This window comes from Equus quagga, chromosome 13 (assembly GCF_021613505.1).
Source record: "Equus quagga isolate Etosha38 chromosome 13, UCLA_HA_Equagga_1.0, whole genome shotgun sequence".
In the NCBI taxonomy this organism is placed as follows: Eukaryota; Metazoa; Chordata; class Mammalia; order Perissodactyla; family Equidae; genus Equus; species Equus quagga.
In genome coordinates, this window is record NC_060279.1 from 91,716,271 (window position 1) to 91,740,056 (window position 23,786).

The 23,786-nt window shown below is 48.7% G+C and overlaps 1 protein-coding gene across 1 annotated transcript; it reads left to right on the plus strand.

Annotated features, from left to right (window-relative positions):
* Window positions 1-14,760: 14,760 nt before the first annotated feature.
* PNMA8C (PNMA family member 8C) lies at window positions 14,761-16,066 on the plus strand. The gene has a single exon (XM_046683057.1). The coding sequence runs from the start codon at window positions 15,383-15,385 to the stop codon at window positions 15,986-15,988; it is 606 nt and encodes a 201-aa protein (XP_046539013.1). The 5' UTR covers window positions 14,761-15,382; the 3' UTR covers window positions 15,989-16,066.
* The last annotated feature ends 7,720 nt before the right edge of the window (window positions 16,067-23,786 follow it).

Sequence of the window (23,786 nt, forward strand, 5' to 3'; positions counted from 1 at the left end):
GTCCCTCCTCCACCCTGGGGCCCATCTCCATCACCCTGTCTGCTTCACCATCTCCCACGCATCATTTCTTGGTTTTCAGAAGCCCTCTCTGACCCCGCCTCCAGCGACCACTTCCCTCTCCCCTCCCCTCTTCACAGCAGAGCACCTCCAGAGAACGGCCATCCTCAGATTTCCACGGACACGCTGAGGTCTGGTTTCTGTCCCCACCTCTCCGACGGGTGGCCCTTGTCCAGGTACCGGGGCCTCCGTCTCGTAAACCCAACAGAACGGCTGCCTCTCTGCCCCCAACTGCCTGCTCCCCCTCCCCGAAAGCCTCTCCTCTCTGTGCTGTTTAATTTCTTATTTTGAAATCACTTCAAACTCACAGCTGAGTTGCAAGACTAGGAGCGGGAACTCCTGCAAACCCGTGACACTCTGCCACGTCTGCTTTATCATTCCTTCCTCTCTCTCTCTCTCTCTCTCTTTCTCCCTCTGTTATAGGCTGTGTCTCCCCCAAAAAGATGTACTGAAGTCCTAACCCCCAGGGCCTCAGAATGTGACCTTATTTGCAAGGAGGGTCATAACAGATGTAATTAATTAAGATGAGGTCAGCCTGGAGCAGGGTGGGCCCTAACTCAACATGACCCGTGTCCTTATAAGATGATGCCGGGTGACGACAGAGACTCGAGCCGTGCAGCTGGGGCTGAGGAAGACCAGGATTGTCACCAAAGCACCAGAAGCTAAGAGGAGGCCAGGAGGATTGCCCTGGGGGCTCGGCGGGAGCATGATTTGCTTCTGCCCCTTGATTCCAGACCTCCCACCTCCACAACTGCGAGAGAGTAAATTTCTGTTGTTTTAAGCCAGCGGGTTGTGGGATTTTAATAAGGTGGCCCTAGGAAATAATACGCCCCACCCCTACTCTCTCTCTCTCATTCTGTCTATATATATATCTATATGTATTTTTTTAAGAACCATTTGAGAGTAAGTTGCATGCATCATTCTCTTCTACCTCTAAATATTTCAGTTTTTACTTAAAAATAAGAAGGACAGGGGCCAGCCCCGTGGCGGAGTGGTTAAGTTCGTGCACTCCGCTTCAGCGGCCCAGGGTTTCACTGGTTCGCATATAGGTGCGGACATGGCACCGCTCATTAGGCAACCTTGAGGCGGTGTCCCACATGTCACAACTAGAAGGACCCACAACTAAAATGTACAACTATGTTCTGGGGGGATTTGGGGAGAAAAAGCAGGAAAAAAAAACAAGATTGGCAACAGTTGTTAGCTCAGGTGCCAATCTTTAAAAACAAAATAAGAAGGACATTCTCTTACACAACCACAGTACTGACCTCAAGTCAGGAAATTCAACATTAACACCACAGGGTTATCTGATCTTCACAGTCCGCGCTCATTTGTCGATAGTCCCGGTCACGTGCTTTTCAGCCGCTGCATTTTTCCCGCCCAGGATTTAACGTGAGATCCTGACTCCCAGGCAGTCGTGTATCTCTCTCCCCTCCTCCACCGGAGCCCTTCCACATCTTCCCTTGACTTTTGTGACCCTGACACTTTGAAGAGCACAGGTCATTTTCTAGAAGGACTGGGTTGATGTCTTCTCGCGATGAGATTCGGGGGCGGTGCTTGGGGCGGGATCTGCCCAGAAGCGATGCTGGGTCCTCCTGTGCGTCACTGCGCAGGCGCGCGCTCTCCAGGCGCCCCAGCCCGGGCGGGGGGGGGGGGGGGGGGGGGCGGCGTTCGCTCTCAACGCTTGGTTAAAGAGGGATCTGCCAGGCTTGACCCTTTGCAACACCTTTCTTTGCTTTTTTTTTTTTAAGTGTCATAGGCTTTGCTTTATTATGTCAGCAATACGTCTTGAGCATTTCTTAGAATCTTTCCGCATTAAAGAAAAGAGAACGCCCTCCTGATTTTCTCTTGCCCGTGCATGTCTTCCATTATATGGACGCACCACGATTTGCTCAACAGTCCTCTGTTTATGGATATTTGGTCTAATGCCAATCTTTTGCTATTACTCTCTTTGCTTTTCCAACACAAACACTCTTGGGGTTCCCCCGCCCCCTCCCTTCCTGTGGAGTCTCTTTCCCTGAGTCCTCTTCTGCCTGACGCTGACCCTCCGCGAGGCCCAGGGGCTCCATCCCGGATCATTTTCTCTCCCTTCTCCACACCCTCTCTCTAGATGATCTCATCCAGCCCCGTGGCTTAAAATGCCTCATGGATGCCAATAACTTCTAAATTTGTTTCTCCACCCACCGCTCCCCTCAGCTCCGGGCCCCTGTGTCTGGCTCTGGATGTCTGCTGAGCGTATCAAATTTAAGACCTCCAAAAATGGAGCGCCTCATCTCCCAGCTAGTTTCTCCCTAATTTTCCCCCATCACAGGGAGTAGACCCATCCTGATTCTCATTGCTCCAGCCAAACACGGAGTCATTAAAATTTTTTTTATTGAGATGAAATTCACAGAATACAAATTTCACCACTTTCAAGTGCACATAAGTGGCCTTTAATACATTCACAGTGTCGTGCAACCATCACCTCTATCTAGTTCCAAGAGTTTGCATCGTCCCCAAAGGCAATCCCGTACTCATCAAGCAGTCAACCCCACATTCCCCTCTCCTTCCGTCTCTGGAAACCTCTACTCTACTTTCTATCTCTATGGATTTACTTATTTTGAGTATTTCATAGAAATGGAATCCTACAGCATGTGGCGTTTTGTTATGTGGCTTCCCTCTCAGCGTGATGTTTTCACGGTTCCCCCCGACTCGGACAGGCAGCTCAGCCGAGGCTTCAGGTAACCATGGTCTCTTCTAGCACTTTCTGCCCTTGCAGGAGGGACCCCAAGAACTTCCCCACCGAGCTCTTCTCAAATTCTTGACTCGCAAAATCACGACCCGACTAAAACGATTGTTTTAAGCTTCTCAGTCTGGGAGGAATTTGATGCACAGCAGGAGTGACCAGAACAAGACTGTTACGTGGTTGGTTCTTTAGCAGCTGGCTGAACAACTTTCTGCTCTTTTCCAAGACGCAGACAATTTGCGCATTTGTCTTATTGCCAGATGGTGACTGGAGACTTAGGGAACATGGTAGACAAATGCCACCATTTCTCATGTCCTTCAGAAAGCCACCAGCCTCCTCTCCCAGACGACGTGCCTGGAGAGCAGATTTGGGACCTCAGGGAACATATATAACCTTGCTAACAGATGCCCTTTCTGCTCTGAGGCGGTGACCTGAGACCACGAAGGGTCAGATCATAACGAACCTTACTGACGCCCTGGTTAGGAAGCTAATGAAGCAAAACAAGCACAGGCCGTGATGTCTGGCTGCCTGGGTTCAAGTTCCGGCTCCACCACCTACTAGCTGTGTGGCTTGAGGCAAGTTACTCAACTTTTCTGAGCCTCTGTTTCTTCCTTGTAAAATGGGGCCCCCTAATAGCATCTCCGGCCTAGGGCTTGGGAATGAGTGGGACTGAGATAGAATCATGCAGCACTCAGCATGCAGGAAGGACCCAATATTTGTTCGTGGTTACAGTCGATTGCACTGTCACGGGAGTTTCTGTGTCACAGAGCAGCTTATGGACAATTGTTAAATCGGGAGCAGCGGCCACACAATGAGAAAGTCCCCCTGGTTTCTCCCCCCAGCATGTTAATACTAGTAACTGTAGCCAAACCCCAGGCAGCCGCGAGCAGGCAGAGGAGCCAGTGACGTGTCTGATGGACACTCACTCCCATCCAATCAGCTCCTGATGTGGTGGCCCCGCCCCCAGCCTCAAAAAGAGGGAGATGCCCGTCATGGAGAGCCGCGCAGCAGGCCGAGAATTTCAAGGGTGCCCATGACAGAAACCCTGTGCCAAGAAGCAGAAGCCTTGAGCGCCAGGCCCAGACTCCAGGAGCGTGACGTGTGTAATTCGATGGAAGGAAGAAAGAGGAGCAGAAACGCTAGCAAGGAGGAGGTGACCCTGCTATTTAGGATGATATGACTTTACCTGGAAAGAGAATCAACCTGTAACCCCTAGAAGGAATGAGGGTTGAGCAAGGTGACTCCGGGTTGCAAAATCGATATCATCAACAAAATAGGTTGCCAAAATACAAAGAACTGGTTTGCAAAATAAACGGAAGAAAAGGCTTTCACATTTACACTAGCAATCGTAAAAAGATGACAAAAATATCTTGGAATAAGCTTAGCAAGAATAGCACAGGATCTAGTTGAAGCAACACGTAAAATGCCACTGGGGTTGGGTATAAAAATGATTTGAATAAATGCTTTTGGGCGGGAAGGTTTAATATTGAACAATGGAGTCCAGTTTCCCCCAAAATCTATGAATTTAATCCAGCCCTAATTAAAACAGTAAAAGGCGGGCCTGCTCTGTGGCCCAGTGGTAAAGTTCGTGTGCTCTGCTGCGGCGACCCAGGGTTCGGATCCTGGGCGCGGACATGGCACCGCTCGTCCGGCCACGTTGAGGCGGCGTCCCACATCCCACAACTAGAAGGGCCTGCAACTAAGATATACAACTGTGTACAGGGGAGGTTTGGGGAGATAAAGCAGAAAAAAAAAAAAAGATTTGCAACAGTTGTTAGCCCAGGTGCCAATCTTTAAAAAAAACACAAAAACAGTAAAAGGCTTTTTAAAATTAGATGAGTTGATTCAAAAGTTGATAAGAAAAAAAACGTGAAAAAGTCCCCCAAAATTCTGAAAAAATAAATAAGAGAAGCCCTTCTGTATATGAAAAGAGGTAATAAAAGCATAGTTTTCAAACAATTTGTCTATTGACAGTTCAAGAGAACTGATGAGGGGAGCCGGAAATACATATGGGCATTTATAGGAGAACAGTGCAATTTCACTTCATAGAAGAAAAGATGGACTTTTCTCCATAAATACAGGACAGCTGAGTAGACATCTGTAAACCTACAAAGTTGGATCTGTACCAAAATACAGTGCAGGTAGATTGAAGATTTAAATGTTAAAAAATGACACTAGGGACCACCCAGTGGCATAGTGGTTAAGTTCATGCACTCTGCCTCAGTGGTCCGAGGTCCGGTGGATGGAAACCAGGGCATGGACCTACATATCGTTCATCACGCCATGCTGTGGTGGCGTCCCACATACAAAATAGAGGAAGACTGGCACAGATGTTAGCTCAGGGCCAATCTTCCTCACCAAGAAAACAAAAAAAAAGGGACACTTTAACAGAAGAACAAAATGGTGACTGTGTTTGTAATCTTAGAGCAGCAGAAGCCTTGCTAAGCATGACACAAACCCCAGAGGCTGTGAAAGAAAAGATCGATATAGTCAATCACAGAAAACTTAAAATTACCTGCAAGGGATAATGTACCCTAAACACAACCCCAAAACAAGAAATTTGGAAAAATACCCTTGCCATGTGATGCAAACAGTATGCTAATTTCCTTTGCTTGTAAAACTCTCTAGCCTTCAGCTAGAATAAGAAACCCTAATTTAAAAAAATGGGTAAAAGATACAAACAGGAAGTTCACAGAAAAAAAAATATCCAATAAATTTTGGAAATGATGCTCAGTCTCATGATTAAAGAAATGTCGATTATAAAATACAATTTTAGCCAGTCAGATGGCAAAGAAAAAAATTAATAATGCAGGGCCAGCCCAGTGGTGCAGCGCCTAAGTTCTCATGCTCTGCTTCGGTGGCCCGAGGTTTGCTGGTTCAGATCCTGTGCACTGCTTGGCACGCCATGCTGTGGCAGGCGTCCCACATATAAAGTAGAGGAAGATGGGCACAGATGTTAGCTCAAGGCCAGCCTTCCTCAGCAAAAAAAAAAAAGAGGAGGATTGGCAGCAGATGTTAGCTCAGGGCTAATCTTCCTCAAAAAAAAAAAAATTAATAATGCAATGCTGTCCTGAGTGGAGAAAACAGGCATCTTCTTACTCCTGGCAAGGGCACAAATAGCTGTAACCTTTCAGGAGCACAGTTTAGCCAGCATGGTTCTGTGTGGGGGCTCCGGAGCCAGGCTGCCTGGGTTCAAGTTCCAGAATTGCCGCTGACTAACTATGTGGCCTTGAACAAGTTAATTGTTCCTTATGTGCCTCAGTTTCCTCATCTGTAAAATGGGATAATAATAATACCTCCCTGAAGACTTGTTGTGAGGATTAAGTGAGTTAATAGGATAAGGAGCCTGGGGCCTTGATGAGTGGGGATTGTGGAAACGGGGAGGGAGTGAAGCCAGTCCTGCATTTAGCCAGATGGTGTTGACTGAGCACCTGCTGTAATAAGCAGGACCTGGTTCTAGATCCCGGAGACGCAGCCTCCCACAGGACAGACCCCCTCACATGGCTTCAGGCCCCCCTAATCCACTCCCAGAGTTCCCAGCATTAGCTTTTGTTTGGAACAGAGCTTGGGACATAAATATAAATATATATAGATTTAGACAGGATGACTTTCTCAGGACTGGAAAATGTATATTCAGAAATTCATGTTCTCCAAATCTGGCACTCTTACCTGACCAGCAAACTCCTACAAATGCTCTGGCCTTCGGTTACCTCATTAAATGTCCCTTCCCTGGGGGGTTGGGTCCATCTCACCAGAGAAAAGTCCCCAATCCACACCGGGGGCTACAGAGTCCTGCCATCATGTCCCCTCTCCCGCCACCTGCTTTTACTCCACCTTTCTCCTTAACACTCCCTTGTTCCCTCTGCCCTAGTCACACTGGCGTCTTTGCTATTCCTCAAACACACCAGGCAGGCTCCAGCCTCAGGGCCTTTGCACTGGCTGTTCTTTCTGCTTGGAACACTGTTCTTTCGAATACTCACATGATCACTCCCTCATCACACCACTCACTCACTCCTTCAGATCTTTGCTCAAATGTCACCTCCCTGGAGCCTTTCCTCAGCACACTGTAAAAAAATTACAACACTCCTCATACACTCACGCATGTGCACACACACACACTTTTTCTCTCTATCCCTCTTTCCTGCTTTATTTTTTCCCCAAACCACCCATTATCACCACATCATACATTATATATTATTGACTCAGCCTCAAAACGAGTTTGTTCAGGAATAGCCAAAAGAATTGCAACTCAGGATGCACAAGCTACACCAAACCACAGGCAAATCCAGAGAACAAAGCAAGGGAGCTGCTTTTATAGAGAAAAAGGGGGAGGGGGTGGGGCTGTTGTAAAGCAAAGTCCATTGGGGGAAAGTAACAGTTCAGGGCGGCAACAGCTTCTCATTGGCTGAGCTGCAGTGTTTCTCATTGGCTGAGCTGTGACGTTTCTCATTGGCTGAGCTGCAACATTTCTCATTGGCTGAGCTGTGTGTCCCTAGGTAAGTGATTTAACCTCGCTGGTCTTCTGTTTTCCTGACTATAAAATGCAGGAGCTGCTCAATAAATATTTGTTGAGTGGGTGAGTAACTGAATTGATAAAACACTATCTAACATGGACATGGACAGTTGTAAAAATTAAATGGCTTAGTACAGATATAGGGCACAGAATATTTTCTGGCATGTAGCATGCCCTATTTAAGTGATAGCAATGACTGCTTTAAAAAATAGTTTTATTGTTGTGGTTATTAGATATATCCTTCAAGATTCCTTCCAGTATCACCTCCTCCAGGAAGCCTTCCTGGATGAGGCCAGACAGTTGCTCAGGGCCCCCAAAGCACTTTATGCTGGTCTCAACTTAAACTTCCCAAAACACGTCCCAAATAGCATGCTCTGTATTACACACCCCGCACCAGGGATCAGAACCCATCTTGGTAGTAATTATAGGGTTTCTCTCCCTGGCTGTAAACAGGCTGGCCTAGCCTGTGGTAACCCCTGGAGCGAGCTCCTAAAAGCAGAGCCTGTGTCACTCACTCAGGTATGCCCAGCACGTTGCCCGGAGCCTGGACCAACAAACTTCTCAGTCAATATTGGTCGATTGAATAAATGAGCCATTCTGCCGCCTGCTTCTCAATGTGGGACATGCACGAGCCCAGGGAGATGCCGTGGAGCCCCAAGGATTCATAAATCCACGGCAGACTTTTTTTTCTTGGCAAGGAGCTTGTTAGAAACGTCTTTCTTGCAAGTCTTTTCTCCCCAGTTTTATTGAAAAATAATTGACATACGTGGCTGTATAAGTTTAGGGGTACAGCATGATGACTTGATTTGCATATATTGTGAAATGATTAACACAATAAATAAGTTCAGCTCACATCCATCTTCTCATGTAGACACAATAAAAAGAAAGAAAAGAAAAAGGAAAAAAAATTTTCTCCTTGTGATGACAACTCTTAGGATTTACCCTCTTAATTTTCTTGTACATCATACAGCAGTGTTAGCTATAGCCATCATGTGGTACATTACATCTCTAGTATTTATTTATATTATAACTGGAAATTTCTATCTTTTCACCACCATCCTCCAATTTCCCCTGTCCCCACCCTTCCACCTCTAGTAACCACAAGTCTGATGTCTTTTTTTATGTTTGCTTTTTTTTTTTTTAAGATTCCACATACAAGTGAGATCCTATATTTGTCTTTCTCTATTTGATTTATTTCACTTAGCATAATGCCCTCAAGGTCCATCCACGTTGTCACAAGTGGTAGGATTTCCTTGTTTTTTTTTTTTTTTATGGCTGAATAAAGGCCAGCCCCAGTGGCCTAGTGGTTAAATCCTGGGCACTCTGCTGTGGTGGCCTGGGCCCAGTTCCCAGGCACGGACCTACACCATTCCTCTGTCAGTGGCCATGCTGTGGTGGTGGCTCACATACAAAAAGAGGAAGATTGGCAGTGGATATTAGCTCAAGGCGAATCTTCCTCAGCAAAAAAAAAAAAAAAAGTTTTATGGCTAAATAATATTCCATCATATACATATACCACAACTTCTTTATGCGTTCATCACTTGATGGACACTTAGTTTCTTTCCATGTCTTGGCTACTGTGAATAATGCTGCTAGGAACATGGAGGTGCAGATAGCTTTTCAAGTTAGTATTTTTCATTTCTTTTGGATATATTCCCAAAAGTGGAATTGCTGGATCATACAGGAGGTCTATTGTTAACTTTTTGAGGATCCCCCATAATGTTTTCCATTGTGGCTGCACCAATTTACAATCCTACTGGCCCTCATGGCAATTTTTTTTGAACATCCATCACTACCCATACATAGTTACAAGATTTTTTTCTTGTGAAGAGAACTTTCAAGATCCACCATCCTAGCAGCTTTCAAACATACAACACAGTATTGTTACCTATTGTCACCATTCTGTACGTTACAGCCCCAGGACTCATTTATCTTATCTTCTAGCTCTTCTATGTGGGACGCCGCCACAGCACGGCTAGATGAGCGGTGTGTAGGTCTGCGCCCAGGATCCGAACCCGTGAACCCCGGGCCACCGAAGCAGAGCCTGTGAACTTTAATCACCACGCCACCGGGCTGGCCCCTCCATGGCAGATATTTTTTTGGTTTCCAATTTTACCTCCTCTTTTGAGGGGAAACTTATCTTTGTATTAAAATGGACAATGTTATGTTATGGGGTCAAATGTAAAATTTTAATGTCTAAATAAGACTTCAAAGAAATCTCTATCAGGGAGCCGGTTCCTAAAACCCCAGATGGGAGGGCATATTTTCCTTCTCTTGTCTCTACTGGAAAACTTGAAAAGCAATGGTTAGTCCAGCCTGTTGTTTTATAAACGAAGAGTCCTGGTTGTTTACGCTCAGTAGGGAAGCGGGTGCACTGTGAGTGACACGGGCAGGGAACTTAGCATGGGGATCGGACCTTAGGCAGCTGTGGGCAGAGCTGCGGGACGTGCAGACCCAGAAAGGGGTGATGGGGACACCAAAAAAGTCACTAACCCAGGTGCACGAGGGTTGAAGGAGGAAAAGTAAATGCAAGGTCGGTGCCTCTGTAATTAGTGCTGGGTCTGAAGTCTCTGTAGGTCCGTTGGCTGGGTAGTTGGGAAGCTGGAATCTACAAGAACCACCTGGAACCTGTGAGAACAAACTGGAAGCCCCATGTGCCTCTTACCCCCTCCAGCCTCAGTTCCATGCGTGACCTGCAGACGAAGCTGCTGCCCTGCCCCCACGGAGCCACTCAGGACCCAAGATTCACAGACGCTGGAAAAGGAGAGCCAGCGGGAGCAGGTGCTGCTGAGGTCTGTCAGATCGGTGACAAGGTGCATGATCTGTTGTGGCCCCTGGGTCCTGCGCAGACGTTCCCACCGTAATGGCTGTTGCTTCACCTCTGCTGTCTACATCTCTTGCAAATGTCTCTTTTAGACAACTCTAACCCGGAGCCCCCCAGGGAAAGGTTTTCTAGGAGACACAGACCCAGCTTAGCTAAGTTGGACAGCACAAAATCACCACACAGCCCAGAGAGGGAAAGCAGCCTACCCAAGGTCACACAGCAACTGCATGACAGAACAGGAACTAAGCCAGGCGACACAATGAGGCACCTTCTTCTCAGGGAATGGCATGGTGTTGTGTGAGGTTAAACACTGGGGCCCAGGAGTCAGGGTGCTGAGAAAGGAAGCCTGGTTTTGCCATTCGTTAGCTGTGTGGCCTTAGTAACTGAATTAACCTCTCTGATCCCTGGTTTTCTTGACTATAAAAGTGGGGACATCCATAGCACCCATGTCATGGGGTTGTAGTGAAATGAAATGTGTGTGCAGAGCTCAGCATGGTGCCTGGGACATTATGAGAGCTTGTGGTGGGCATTTCTGTGTTCACCGTTATTTCCAATTCTCCTGCACTTGCAGCTGCATGATTGCACTTTCCCGTCTCCTTGAAGTTAGTGCGATCATGTGACTTGCTTTGACCAATGAAATATGAGCAGGAGTCACGTGCGTCGCTTCCTGGTGGAAGCATTCAAATACGGGTGTGTGGGTCCCCAGCCCTCTCTTGCCTTGCTGTGCTGGTCACGGGAGCACAGGACGACACGGAGATCAAAGCAGCCTGGATCCCTGAACCACAGCGCGAAAGAGGTTGACCCGAGAGGCACCGGCACCCGCAGCAGGCTTTGCGTGTTTGCAAGAAATCAACCTTTGCTGTTTAAGCCCCTGCCATTGACGGCTTTATTTGTTCCTGCTGCCTAACCTCACCTATCCCGACTGAGGCAGAAGTGAGCCAGCGAACGTCAAAACCGTGATTCTCAGTAGTGGTAATATTTGTGGTTGTATTATTATCAACATCCGTGTTGTTAGAAAGCCCCAACAAACAGACGAAAACTAGTTCCTGCTTCCTTCCACACCTGAAAGTAATTTAACGTCACTAATTGAAGAATCATTGTACACGCAGGCTGAAGACAGGAAGAAATGGCATGGGGGAAGGAACGACATAACAGGATCTAGAAGGTGATATCTGGTGCGGAAGGGAGATAAGAAACGGGGTCTGGGGGTCGGCCCGGTGGTGCAGTGGTTAAGTGGGCACATTCTGATTCGGCAGCCCGGGTTTGCTGGCCCGGATCCCGGGTGTGGACATGGCACCACTCAACAAGCCATGCTGTGGCAGGCGTCCCACATAGAAAGTAGAGGAAGATGGGCACGGATGTTAGCTCAGGGCCAGTCTTCCTCAGCAAAAAGCGGAGGATGGGCAGCGGATGTTAGCTCAGGGCTAATCTTCCTCAAAAATAAATAAATAATTTTTAAAAAATAATAAAAAAAGAAATGGGGTCTGAAGGGAGTTCCCACTAGATTGGGGCACCAGTTAACTGTGAGGGAGCTTGACGCAGAAGTGAAGGCTTCTGTGTGCTGGACCTAGGGGGACCTGGTATCTCCACCATTAGCCCGTGTTTAAATTTCTTTATGGAGCATTACTCAAAGATATTGAAGGGCAAATTAATAAAAGCAGTTAATGGTGACACAATTTAATAGTGTAAATTAGGCATCTCAAATTCTAATACCTACAGAGACAAGGCAGTTAATGTAGATGCATAAATGGAACTGAGTGTGGGGCAATAGGGGTTGGTGGAGTCTGTGGAAAACTAGACAGCAGTTGCTTCATCTAAATGGAGGCAGGTTCTCAGCTTCTCAGCCCTGACAGATTTTTAATTAGGTCAGAATCAGGGTCCATTTTGACAGTTTCCCTCATTTTTAAGGGAAACTAGAAATCTGTATTTTCTTATAAATTTGGAACCTAAAAGTTGGCTATTGATTCAAATTTTTGAAAAGTAGAGCTCGCCAAGTAAAACATATCTCAGGACCACTTTCCAATGTTTGAGCTTGCAGTTGGTGGCCTCTGACTTAAATATTTCCCTTCAACTACCAGTGGCCATTCCCCGAGACATTGTCCAGAGTCATCGTATCACCGGCCACTCTCCCTCAGACACTGGCCACACTCTCCCTGACAACACAGCCGCCATTTGGTGCTGACGTTCATGGACGGATGGGGCACCGTTGCCAGGTGCTGGGCATAAGGGCTCAGAGACAGGTCAAACTTGGAGTTCAGACTGGTTCCTAGTTGAAGGACTTTTCACATCCTGGGTCACCCCCAGGTCCCTGCCTGTCCCGCCCTCGGGTTCAAGCCTTCACTGGTCCTGTCTGCTCTCAGGATGATCCAGAGGAGGAAACACTTGTGAGCTGGGAAGAGTCTTTGAAATTTAAAAGAGAGAGAGAAGTTTCTAAATACATGCTAGGCCATCTGGTGTAAAACTAATCAGTTCACAGCCGTGACAATTATAAGGTGTGAAAAACACAAAGGAAAATGTTGGACACAGTAAGTACTCATGGGCCTTTCTGTGCTCATTGGGCTGTGTTTTGGATACAAGTTATAGAAAATCCAACTCAGCTCAGCTTCAAATAATCGAGGTAATATCCAGACTACACAAAGCACTACAAATCAATAAGAAAAAGAAAACGAACTAATAGAAAAACAAGCGAAAATTTTAATAGACTCTTCAATAAAATAGGATACCCAAATGGCCAACACCCATCTGAAAAAAATTCTCAGAGTCATTGGTCGTCAGGAATATTCAAATTAAAAACACAACAAGATTCCTCTCCAGAGACACCACAATCAGATACACAGCAGAGTTGCCGAAGTGGAAAAGTCTGACAATACCCAGTGCTGGCAACCATGTGAAGGAACTGGAACTCTTAGATGCTACCGGTGGATGAGTAAAATGATACAACTACTTTGGGAAGCTGGAAAACTGACAGTATCTACCAAAGCTTGCCGTTTGCCTGGGTTTATACCTGACAGACCATACATGTATGGTCACCAAGAAACAGAGCACATAATACGTGATCCCATTTATATAAAATACAAAACCAGAAAAAAAACGAACCTATGCTGTTGAAAGTCCAGATAGTGGCCACCCTCGAGAGGTTGGGGTGACTTAGCACACAGCATTCTTGTGGGGACCCTGATGATGCTCATTTGTTGATCTGGCCGCTGGCTATACAATGTGTTCAGTTTATAGATTTTTTTTAAAGATTTTATTTTTTTCCTTTTTCTCCCCAAAGCCCCCCGGTACATATTTGCATATTCTTAGTTGTGGGTCCTTCTAGTTGTGGCATGTGGGACGCCGCCTCAGCGTGGTCTGACGAGCAGTGCCACGTCCGTGCCCAGGACTCGAACTGACGAAACACTGGGCCGCCTGCAGCGGAGCGCGCGAACCCAACCACTCGGCCACGGGGCCAGCCCCAGTTTATAGATTTTTATATACAATTTGTACATTTCTCATTACATATGTCGTATTTCAATTTGAAAAGCACTTTAAAAAAAGTTTCAGAGTGTGTAAGTTTCAGGTACGGTTTGATCCAGAGGGGCATGATGTCATCAGATCAATGGCATGGTTTCTCTGTGATTCTCTCAGCTCTGCCTTCCTCCAGATGCAGAATTCATCCTTAAAATGGCTTCTCTTAGGGTTCCAGGATGGCCTCCCGCAGCTCCCATCTTTCTTATTTTACATCTAGGGAGAAAGAGAGCCGATTCCTCCTCATTAGTAGTCACAAAAGTCCTCAGCTTCATTCTCATTGGACTATGAGTTCATCTGTCCAGCCCTTAACCAATCAATCTCTTGACCTGGGAGATAGAATGCACTGATTGGCTTAGCCCCTGGTTACCTAGGTGACCATTTCTGAGCCAATCACTGTAGCAAAGGGGTGGGATGATACTGATTAGCCAGAGCTGGGAGTTTGGAGGCCGTCAATCGAGCCCAGACTTGCAGGCTTTTATCACCGGGGTAGGAAGGGGAGGGGTGGACGTTGTGAAGGCCATCACATGGGTGGGACATCCCTTCAAAAATTATTTTGAAACAATCACAAACTTACAGGAGTTGCAAATGTGGGGCAAAGAACTTTTTTCCCTCTGAACCCTTTTGAGAGTAAATTGCCAACCTGGCGTGTCATACTGAATATAATCCCTGAATATTATAGTGGGCGTGTCCTGCAAACAAGGACATTCCACAACGTCCTGTCCACAAAAAAAGATACTTTTGTTCCCTTTGATTCACAAGTTTTACATGAGACAAGTAAGAAGCCACGTTCCTCCACCAAACTTTCCGTTTACCCGTTTAACTTATAGCTACATGGACTCGTGGATTCCTATTTTATTCAAGGGGTTACGATCTCTTCTTCCTATTTGTAATGTCGCTGCTCCAATTGTCCCCGATTTGGCCAGTGGGAGCCCTTCAAGCTGGCTGCTGTGTCTTTCCACCTGTTCTCATTCTTTGAGCATTTCCTTACTTTCTGATCCCAAAAGATGTTCCAGGCTCATTGTGCATCTTCCCTGTCCCGGCTCCCCTGGAATCAGCCACTTTCTCAAAGAAGGGGGGTGGCACTTCCCATGGTGAATGGCTGACCCTTCACCCCCGAATGACCCCTTCGGACTTTGATTTCAATGCCGCCGATGACAAAGGCGTTGCTGTAGCGGTTGCCATGGAGACCGCTTGGCCACAGAGGGAAGGAAGCGGTGACGTCACTGCGGAGCAAGTGCAGCGGCCACATCCTCTCAGCCCCGCCACAGGGCACGGAGGGCAGCCTCGGGGCCCAGCGGCGAGGGACCATCCGCCTTGCTTGCCCGGCTCCCACCCACGACACCCCAGGGGCAGAAGCCCCAGGGAGACAGGCAGTCCCACATCTGCTGAGACTGCCAGGACCTGCGAGACCTTTGGAGGCCACCAGCAAGAGAGCGGAAGCAGCATCTTCAGACCCTCCTTGGTGCTACCTTGCCCAGGACTCGGGAGCAACGAGCCAGCTGGCAGACGCCCACCTCTGCCTCCCTCTGCGTGAGTCCCTGGGAACTCCCAAGAGGCCTCTCAGGGGGAGGCTGCAGACGCTGGACGCTGTGCAACCCTGCCCTCCTTGACTGAGTTGGACGAACTGAGACCGCGAGGCCTCTCTCTCGGTTAGCCTTTGGGAAGGGATCGTGGCATCCTGGATAATTTTTTGGATTCCCGAGGCAGCACAGGTGTCCACCAGCGGGCATACTGCTGCCTCAGAGAGCTGGGCAAGATGCTGTTTGGCGTCAAGGACATTGCCCTGTTGGAGCACGGGTGCCAGGCTCTCGAGGTGGACAGTTACAAGTCCCTGATGATCCTGGGGATCCCGGAGGACTGCGACCACGAGGAATTCGAAGAGATCATCCGGGTCCCCCTAAAACCTCTGGGCAAGTTCGAAGTGGCTGGGAAGGCCTTTCTGGAAGAAGATAGATCCAAGGCAGCCATCATTAGGCTGGTGGAGGACATCAATTACGCTGCGGTCCCCAGGGAGATCCAGGGCAAGGGTGGCACGTGGAGAGTGGTCTACATGCCCCGGAAGCAGGACGTCGAATTCCTGACGAAGCTGAACCTCTTCCTGCAGAGCGAGGGCAGGACGGTGGAGGATGTGGCCCGGGTCCTGAGGCAGGAACTGTGCCCCACGCTGACGGGCCCCAGAGAGCTGCCTGCCCCAAAGTGCTGTGCGCCCGGGCTGGGGGAGAAGCCAGGAGCTGAGGCCACCCCCGGGGCGGACGGGATGCCACCTCTGGACTCGGCGGAGAAGGAGAGCAAGGCTGAAGATGACAAAAAGGGCAAGCGGAAGCACAAGAAAAACCGTCGACGGCCTGACAAGAAGCTGTGAGGTGACGTGGGGTGGACATGGGGGCGGCTGAGTGAGGAGGGGAGCCAGCTGAGTGGACGTGGGTGACGACTGTGGGAGGGTGGGTACCAGCTGAGAAGTTTGGCGAATGAGAGTAAGAGTGGATAATGTGAGCGAGGATGGATATTAATCTAGTGAGCCGGTAACTTTGAGTAAGAATAAGTGTCATCCGACTGAGCATGAGTAACATGGGACTAGTGTGTGAGTGAGGGTGTGTATTTTTATCTGTTCACTTGTGGGTTACATCTGAGTGGGCGTGGTTAACACCTGGTTGTGTGAGCATCATTCATTCATTCGTTAATTCTACAGCTATTAATGGCACACCCGCCACATCCCAGGTACTGTTCTAGAAGCTGGGGATGCAGAAGGGAGCAAATTCCTGAATTCATGACGCTCATAGCAAGTGGGTGACATGTGAGACACTTGGGTGTATCTGAGCAGGCGTGGGTACCACTTGAAGAGATGTGGGTAATATCTGGTTGAGTATGGATCATTCATTCATTCAACAAATATTTCCTGAGTGCCTACCTTGTACCAGGCACTGGGGATACAGCTGGGAACAAAACACCCACACCTTGCCCTCGCGGCACTCAGATCACATACGTGAGCAGGTGCAGGTACCATCTGAGTGTGTGGGTAGCATCTTGCGTATGAGTGTAATATATGAGCTCAAGTGGGTAATATTTGAGCAGCTGTGGGTAGCATTTGAGAGTATGGGAGTAACACCTGAGTATGTGTGTGGATACTATTTGAGTGGGCAAGAGTAACTTCGGAGCGAGGAAGGGTCTCAAAGACCCGCAAAGCGCGTCTAGCATCCCGGAGACCCCCGCGGGATCAGCTGCGCAGTCGCAGTGGGAGCTGAGCGGCGCGTCGGACGTTGCCATTGAGACCGCGGGGTGCAGCCCCGGCGCCTGCGTAAGCAAGTGTTTGCAGGAAAGAGAAGAGGAGAAACAGGGGCTGGGATTCCAAGGTGTTGAAGAACATCTCTTACCAGAGTTGAGGAAAAGCCAAGCAGGAAGAGAGCGTCAGGGAGCTCCCCGCTGGGGAGAAAGGCCATCGCCATCCCCCGCGGCCTCATCTTGGGGACAGTCCCTCTTGCTGGGTGTAGGTTGTCGGGGGGAGGCCCACGCCCCTCTAGCTTTGGGCCCTGCTGGAGATCCTGTCATTTCAAAGTCTAGAGCCATGTTTTGTCTTTTTAAGAGGATGTACCTTGACTGTACCTCTGGCACAAGCGTGTCCAGAATAGGCCACGCTGTTTTGCACATTGGCAAACAGAAACCACGCCTGCCGTCGGGAGCTGCCTGCTCTCCAAGTCTGAGGAACTGCTCGGTGTGTGACTCTGTGAAAAGCTGCCGCTGTTCTCTAGATGCTGGGTCTCCCTTACGGGGTGGTCCGGCTTGGGACCCTCTGCTCTGATTGAACCTGGGGCGAGGGGTTGGGTCTCCCCAAAATCAAGCCCAAGGAGCTCTGGCTTGGGAGGAGCACACTCCACTCTCTAAAGAACGAAAGGCCAGACATCCAGGGAAAGGTCCAAAAGGAGGGAAATAATTAGGAGGTCACCTTCAAGGGTTAGCGATTAACACATTAACGTTGAGTCCCCAAATCTATAAGCTGGGTCCCCCGTGACGGTGAAGACCGACAACAACAAAGCAATCAGGGAGAAGGCAGGTACCCGCGGGCAGGCAGCCCTCTTGGCCAGGGGCGTCTGTCGTGTGAATTTGCAAACTTGCATTCGTTCAGAGATCTGCAAGGCGTTGAGCTGAATTTCTTTCCAAAAATGTAATTTACACACACACTCCACACACAGACAAACAGAGGCTTGGATTGTTACCTACCAAATTGTAATAGTGGAGACCCCCAATGTATTACAGTGGTGGGCGGCAGTCACGTCTGTGAACCCCGGCGTCCACTGGCTTCTCTTATTTCTGCAAGGCTACCCCATTTTGCCCCTGTAACAGAGCCAAAAGGTGGGGCGGTTCTGTCTTTCCATCACAACCTGGCAACCAGGGTGCAGGCAAGGGACCCACCCTCAGGCAGTCAGAAATGCCAGCTGGGTCCTTGCATTGCCAGCAGGAGTCGAGACAGAAGGAAGTTTTAGTGCTCACATAGGTATCGACATAATGTAAAATCTGGATGAATGATTGCTGTCCATTCCCCAAGCGGGCCTTGTATCACCAGCCTCAACATCCTTGTCTTTTCTGCAATGGTTGGGAGAAAGCTTTTCGTGCCATCCCCGCACATGTGTTTGGACTTCTTGCAAATGCATCCATGGTCTAGAGTTTGAGGCTCTCTATTTATCTTTCTATTCCTTGTAAATGTCCAGCCTGGGCATAGCGCTCACAGAATACAGAACTGCTGTGTGCATCGTTTCCTGGGAGCCTGCGCTTGAATTACTGCTACGCAGACCTCAGGCACATTTGTTTGCGGTACGCCGTTCTCCCATCACGGCACAGTCATTGCAGAGTAACGGGACCGTGGGACACTTCTTATTATCATATTGCAATATTAAAGCTGCATTTGTGCTTATTGTGGGTTTCAGGCGTTTCCCACACAGCGTTCATATTTGGGATATACAACGTTAGTGGTTGTTCAGTGTTGCCCATAACACTCAAATCTCCTCCCATTTCTCTTTCGAGTTTTTCTGGGCCAGTGGAAGGGTTTCCCGAGATTGCAATGCAGGCAGTTGTGCAAAACTGTTACCGTCCGAAGCGACTTCCCTGTGTGAGTCAAGACATCCCTGGCATAGCAAATCCTGATGAATCCTGAAAGAAAATTCCCGAGTAAATCAGATGTGCTGGCTGGCAGGAGGCTGCGGCTGGCCTTTGCAAACCCCAATTTCCAAAGCCGGTTCTGTTAAAACTCTTCATTTTTCTTTGTGGTGGATGCATCTTGTACACATATGAACTTATGAAATAAAGGGATGCTGATGAAATCATCGTCTGCCCTTTGATATGTCGGGGATCTATGTTAGATTTAATTTGGAAAAACAATCTACTGCTAAAAAACGTTCTGGAAGCCACTTCTATGGGCTGCCTGAAGTTATCCACAGCTGTAATGTCTTAAAAAGGGGTGTTATCAGATCTCATGGCCAAGAGAACTCAGAACACGCAGCTTTCTGCTGTCCCACGGGCTTCCAGTGGCTGCTGGGAAGGACGAAATAATTTATCTGGAATAAAAACGGTAACAGCTGTCCTATGTGCTGGGCACCGTGCAAAGGGCTTCACACTCGTTCATTCATTATATCTTCCCAGCCCTGGAGGTTTGGCACCAGAGGTCCACAACCCTCGGGCCAGATGTGATTCCGAATTCAGAGAGTTTGGGATTTTAGAAAATTGACACAGTGACTATATCTTTTATTGTGAAATTCATCCCCTGACGTTGGTGGGGCAGGGGGTCGGGCAACTCCCATAATCAAAATCATTAGTGTTCTGTAGGGAAATGTAGGATATTGACCTTAAGTGAAATAAATTAAGACTATGAATAGCCTCACGTCAGCATTGATCTTGCCTCCAAATGTTTTTGCTTTTTTGGGGCAAGGTTTTCAGAGCTTTTTGGATTTCACAGGAGGAGATGAGTGATTATGAAGCTGTACTTATTAGTACATGATCCAGCATCTCATTCTACACATGAGGAAAGTGATGCTCAGAGAGGTTAAGTGACTTGCCTAAGGCCACACAGGAAAGCTCAAGAGGGATTGAAATTCAAGTGTTTCTGACCACAGTCTGTGTTTCTGACCCACAAGCTGGGTCTCTCTGGGGCTGGAGACACCCCAGCTGATCTCAAAGTCACAACGTGGTTTTCTGGTAAGTGGCTGGACAGAAATTCTTCAGGATACCCTGGGAAACAAATGAGAGGTGGGCGACACTCTGAGGGTCTCTTCAAAGGTGCATTGCATGCTCTAGTTTTGATGGGGGCTTAGAGCAGAAGATAATGGAAAGGAATAGAAATTGAACATGGATGTGCCAGGCACTATTCTAAGCATTTTACATAAACAATTCATTTAATCCTCACAATAACACTCAATGCTACGAGGTAGAAACAAATGATCCCATTCTCCAGATTTGGAGATGGAGGCACAGAGCCACACAATTTGCAAACAGAGCCAGGATTTAAGCCAGGCTCCAGTCTACATAGGTAACTGCTAGACCACACTGCCCTTCTAATAACTATGGCTTACATTTATTGAGCACTTACCCTCCCAGTTCCTGTGCTAGACATGGTCTTGTTGACTGCTCACAACCTCCCCATGAGGTAGGTATCATTATGATGACCGTTTTACAGATGAGGAAACAGGCTCAGAGAGGTGAAGGGACTTGCCCAAGGTCACACAGCCACAGAGCGATGGAGCCAGAATTTCACCCCAGGCAGCCTGGCTCCAGAGCCCATCCATACGCTCCACCACACAGAGGGTTGGCTGAAGGGCAGGGCTCTGAGCGAGAGATTGGTGCAGCACTAGGAAAAATGGTCTCTTGTTAAGTCTGGGAAGACAACCCCTGGGGCCTCGTCCAGCAGTCCCTGCTGAGGGGCAGGGATTCTGAAAGCAGGCTCTGAACCCCTGAGCGACCAACACATAATAGGTGATTCCCATGGGGCTGGTGCTGGTGATTTTCCACGTGCCCCTAGACTGTCTCTCTGCCTTTCTCCACCCTGCTCTGTGCCTTGGGAGGACTACCTCTATGGACTACATTACCCAAGCTCCTTTGCCCTATGACTTCCTGTTGGGATCAGCCAATGGGAGGTCACAGTAGCAGAGCAGAGGGCGGGAGGAGAGAGAGGTTGGGATATTTCTTCCCTGCTCTCTGCCTCCTGGGCTCCCTCGTTTTCTGGCAATGGCCGTATCCCTCTAAGATGATAAATTTGTCTGTGTGGTTACTCCTCTGCTTACACACATCCTTGGCTTCCATTCCCCTTCAGAAGAAAGTCCAGCATCTTCATGTAGCCCACTGCCCCCTCTCACATCCCACCAGCCACCCCCGGACACACACAGTCCCACCTTGCACTTTCGCCCAGGTTGTTGCCTCTGCTCCCACTGACTCTTACTCATCCCTTGGGCCTCTTTTTCCAGGAAGCCTTCCTGGGCTCCCCCAGGCTGGGTCAGGTCCCCCTATGTTATCCCCTGTAGCCCCTCTGTATTTTTTCTGGCTTTTGGTGTATGTCTCGTTGGTGATCAATTTATTTCTGTAAATCTTTGTTTAATGCCACTCTTCCACTCAAGATTGAGAGCTCCCAGAGGGGCAGGGCTGGGTCTGTCTCATCACCTGCTCTATCCCCAGGGCCCCAAACGGTGCCTGGCTCACAGGAGGTGCTCAAGAAATCCGTAGAAACGTGTGCGATGGTTTTAATATAGGTTTCATTATTGTTTGGGTATGGTAAAGCCAAGAGGTCAGGCGATGACTGCCATTGAAAAGATAGTTTGATATAGTCACAGATCCCGAGAGGGGGACATGCATGCCATGGGGGGCCACAGGAGGAAGCACCAGGGTCAGGCAGAAGGTGGAGGCAGGGGGAAACCATGGGCAAGAGCCTTGATTGAGGTTCCTGAGGGGAGGAATGGGCAAGACAGGGTAAGGAGGCTTAGGATGGGCTAGTTTGAATAATTTCAGCAGGCTCTGGGGCACAGGGGCTCTCTCTAGTCATTTGGGACCTGGGACCTGGGTGAATAGGGCAGGTGGATGGTGGCCTGGAGTGTGAGGGCAGAATAAAGGAGGGAGGTGAGCGTGTGGGCTCTGGGTTGGTTGTGTCAGAGGAACACGCTCAGGGCGAATTGTTCTCCATCTCTAGGAACTGCCTGACCTTGGGAGGCCAGACGTCAAAGGCTCAGAATGCAGAAGATGAGAGACCTGGTTGATATGCTGATAAATGCATAGCATGGATAAATATCTAAGCAAGTGACAGTGGAATTGAATCTGGAATTCCACTCATTGGCTTGCTCACTAGGCAACCCGCCAATGAAGGCAGCCTATGCCTCTGCCTTGTGTGTGGAGGTTCGGAGGTGAAGCGTTGCTTTGGGCTGAGACCCGGGTTTGAATCCTGGTTCCTCTACTTCCTGGAGCATGACCATGGGCCAGACACTTAACCTCCTTGCGCCTCAGGTTGCTACTCTGTGAAATGGGCATAGTAGGAACCTATTTCACCAGGTTTGGGGAAGGAGTCAATCCATTTTGCATTGACAAAGGACCCAAGAGCCTCGCTTTATATCTCAGATTCCTGAACAGTCCCCGACCTGCGCCCCAGCATCAACAGGGCACGAGATGGAGAGGGTTTCAGAGGGTGTGCAGCTGCACAGACAGAGCTGGGTTCAAACCCCAGCTCCGCCACCAGCTAGCTGTGTGCCTTTGTGAAGGTGACTTCCTCTCTCTGTGCCTCAGTTTCTTCATCGGTAAAGTGGGGCTGATGAGACCCGTACCACGATCCTTTGCAACAGACAGAGTGTACACTTTGCATTAAAAACATAAGGCTCTGGAATATTCATAGCAGCTTTATTCCTGAGAACCCCAGACTGCACAACCCAGGTCCCCACTGATGGGTGAGTGGATAAACAAATTGCGATGGAGTCACACAGTGGATTATTACAAAGCAATGGAAATGAATGAAGTAGTGACACACAGCCACACAGATGAACCACAGAATCCTCATGTTGAGAGAAAGAAACCAGACAAAAACAAACGCTATACAGTTCTTTTTATACAAAATTCCCCAAAATGGAACAGTCTAGGGACAAGAATCGGATCAGTGGTTGGGGGTCAGTGGAAGGGAGCTGCCACAAAGGACACAGCGGAGCCTTTTGGGGAGATGGAAGTGTCCTCCAGCTTGATCATGGTGGCGGTGTCCATTGTATAACAGGTAAGGTGTACTTTCGATAAAAAGTATTGGACTCTGACGGCTGCGTGTTGCTGTGATGCTGAAAGCTGTGCCCCCGGTGTTTAACACACCAGCAGGGTCCCCCATGGTGACAGGTTTCAGCGGAGCTTCCAGACTGAGACAGACCAGGAAGAGGGACCTGGCCACCCACTTCCGAAAAAACTGGCCGTGAAGACCCTGTGAATAGAATGGAGCCCTGTCTGATGGAGGCCGGAAGGAGAGAGGATGGCGCAGAAAGACCGGGCAGGCTCCGCTCCGCTGTCCACAGAGGTGCTGGAGTTGGAATTGACTTGACTAACAACAAAACCATCAGCTCGCCCTGGTGTGAGTCTGACAACAAGGGGCAGGCAGCAGATGCCTCTGCAGGCTGGGGTGGGGGACATTTTAAAACACTTCCAAGGTTCCCTTTTTTTTTTTTTGGTGGTGAGGAAGATTGGCCCTGAGCCAACATTGGTGCCAATCTTCCCCTATTTTGTCTGTGGGATGCCTGCCACACCATCGCTCGATGAGCTGGTGTGTAGGTCCACGCCTGGAATCCGAAACTGCGAACCCTGGGCTGTGGAAGCAGAGCAGTGAACTTAACCACTACGCCTCTGGGCCAGCCGGCGGAGACTTTTTTTAATGCAGTACCCCATCCCCCACCCTAAGACATTCTGATCCAGTAGGCGGGACTCGGGAAACTAATTTCTAAAACTCTCCCCAGTGATTCTAATGCGCGACTGTTTTGAGAATCGCAACAGTGGAGAAATGTGCCACACGAATGAATGAATGAATGAATGATGTCCTCAAATATACGGCTGGCTTTGCTTCCATGCTCACCAAACAGTCCTCCGATTTTGGACTGGGCGATGGGGGGAGGCAGGGGTGACCCAATGTGTGGTCAGAGTGTGGACTGCTGCTTCCTGCTGTGTTTGTTGAA

Excerpts from the sequence above, each read along its gene's own strand:
- PNMA8C (XM_046683057.1), top strand. The coding sequence starts at position 15,383 with ATGCTGTTTGGCGTCAAGGACATTGCCCTGTTGGAGCACGGGTGCCAG.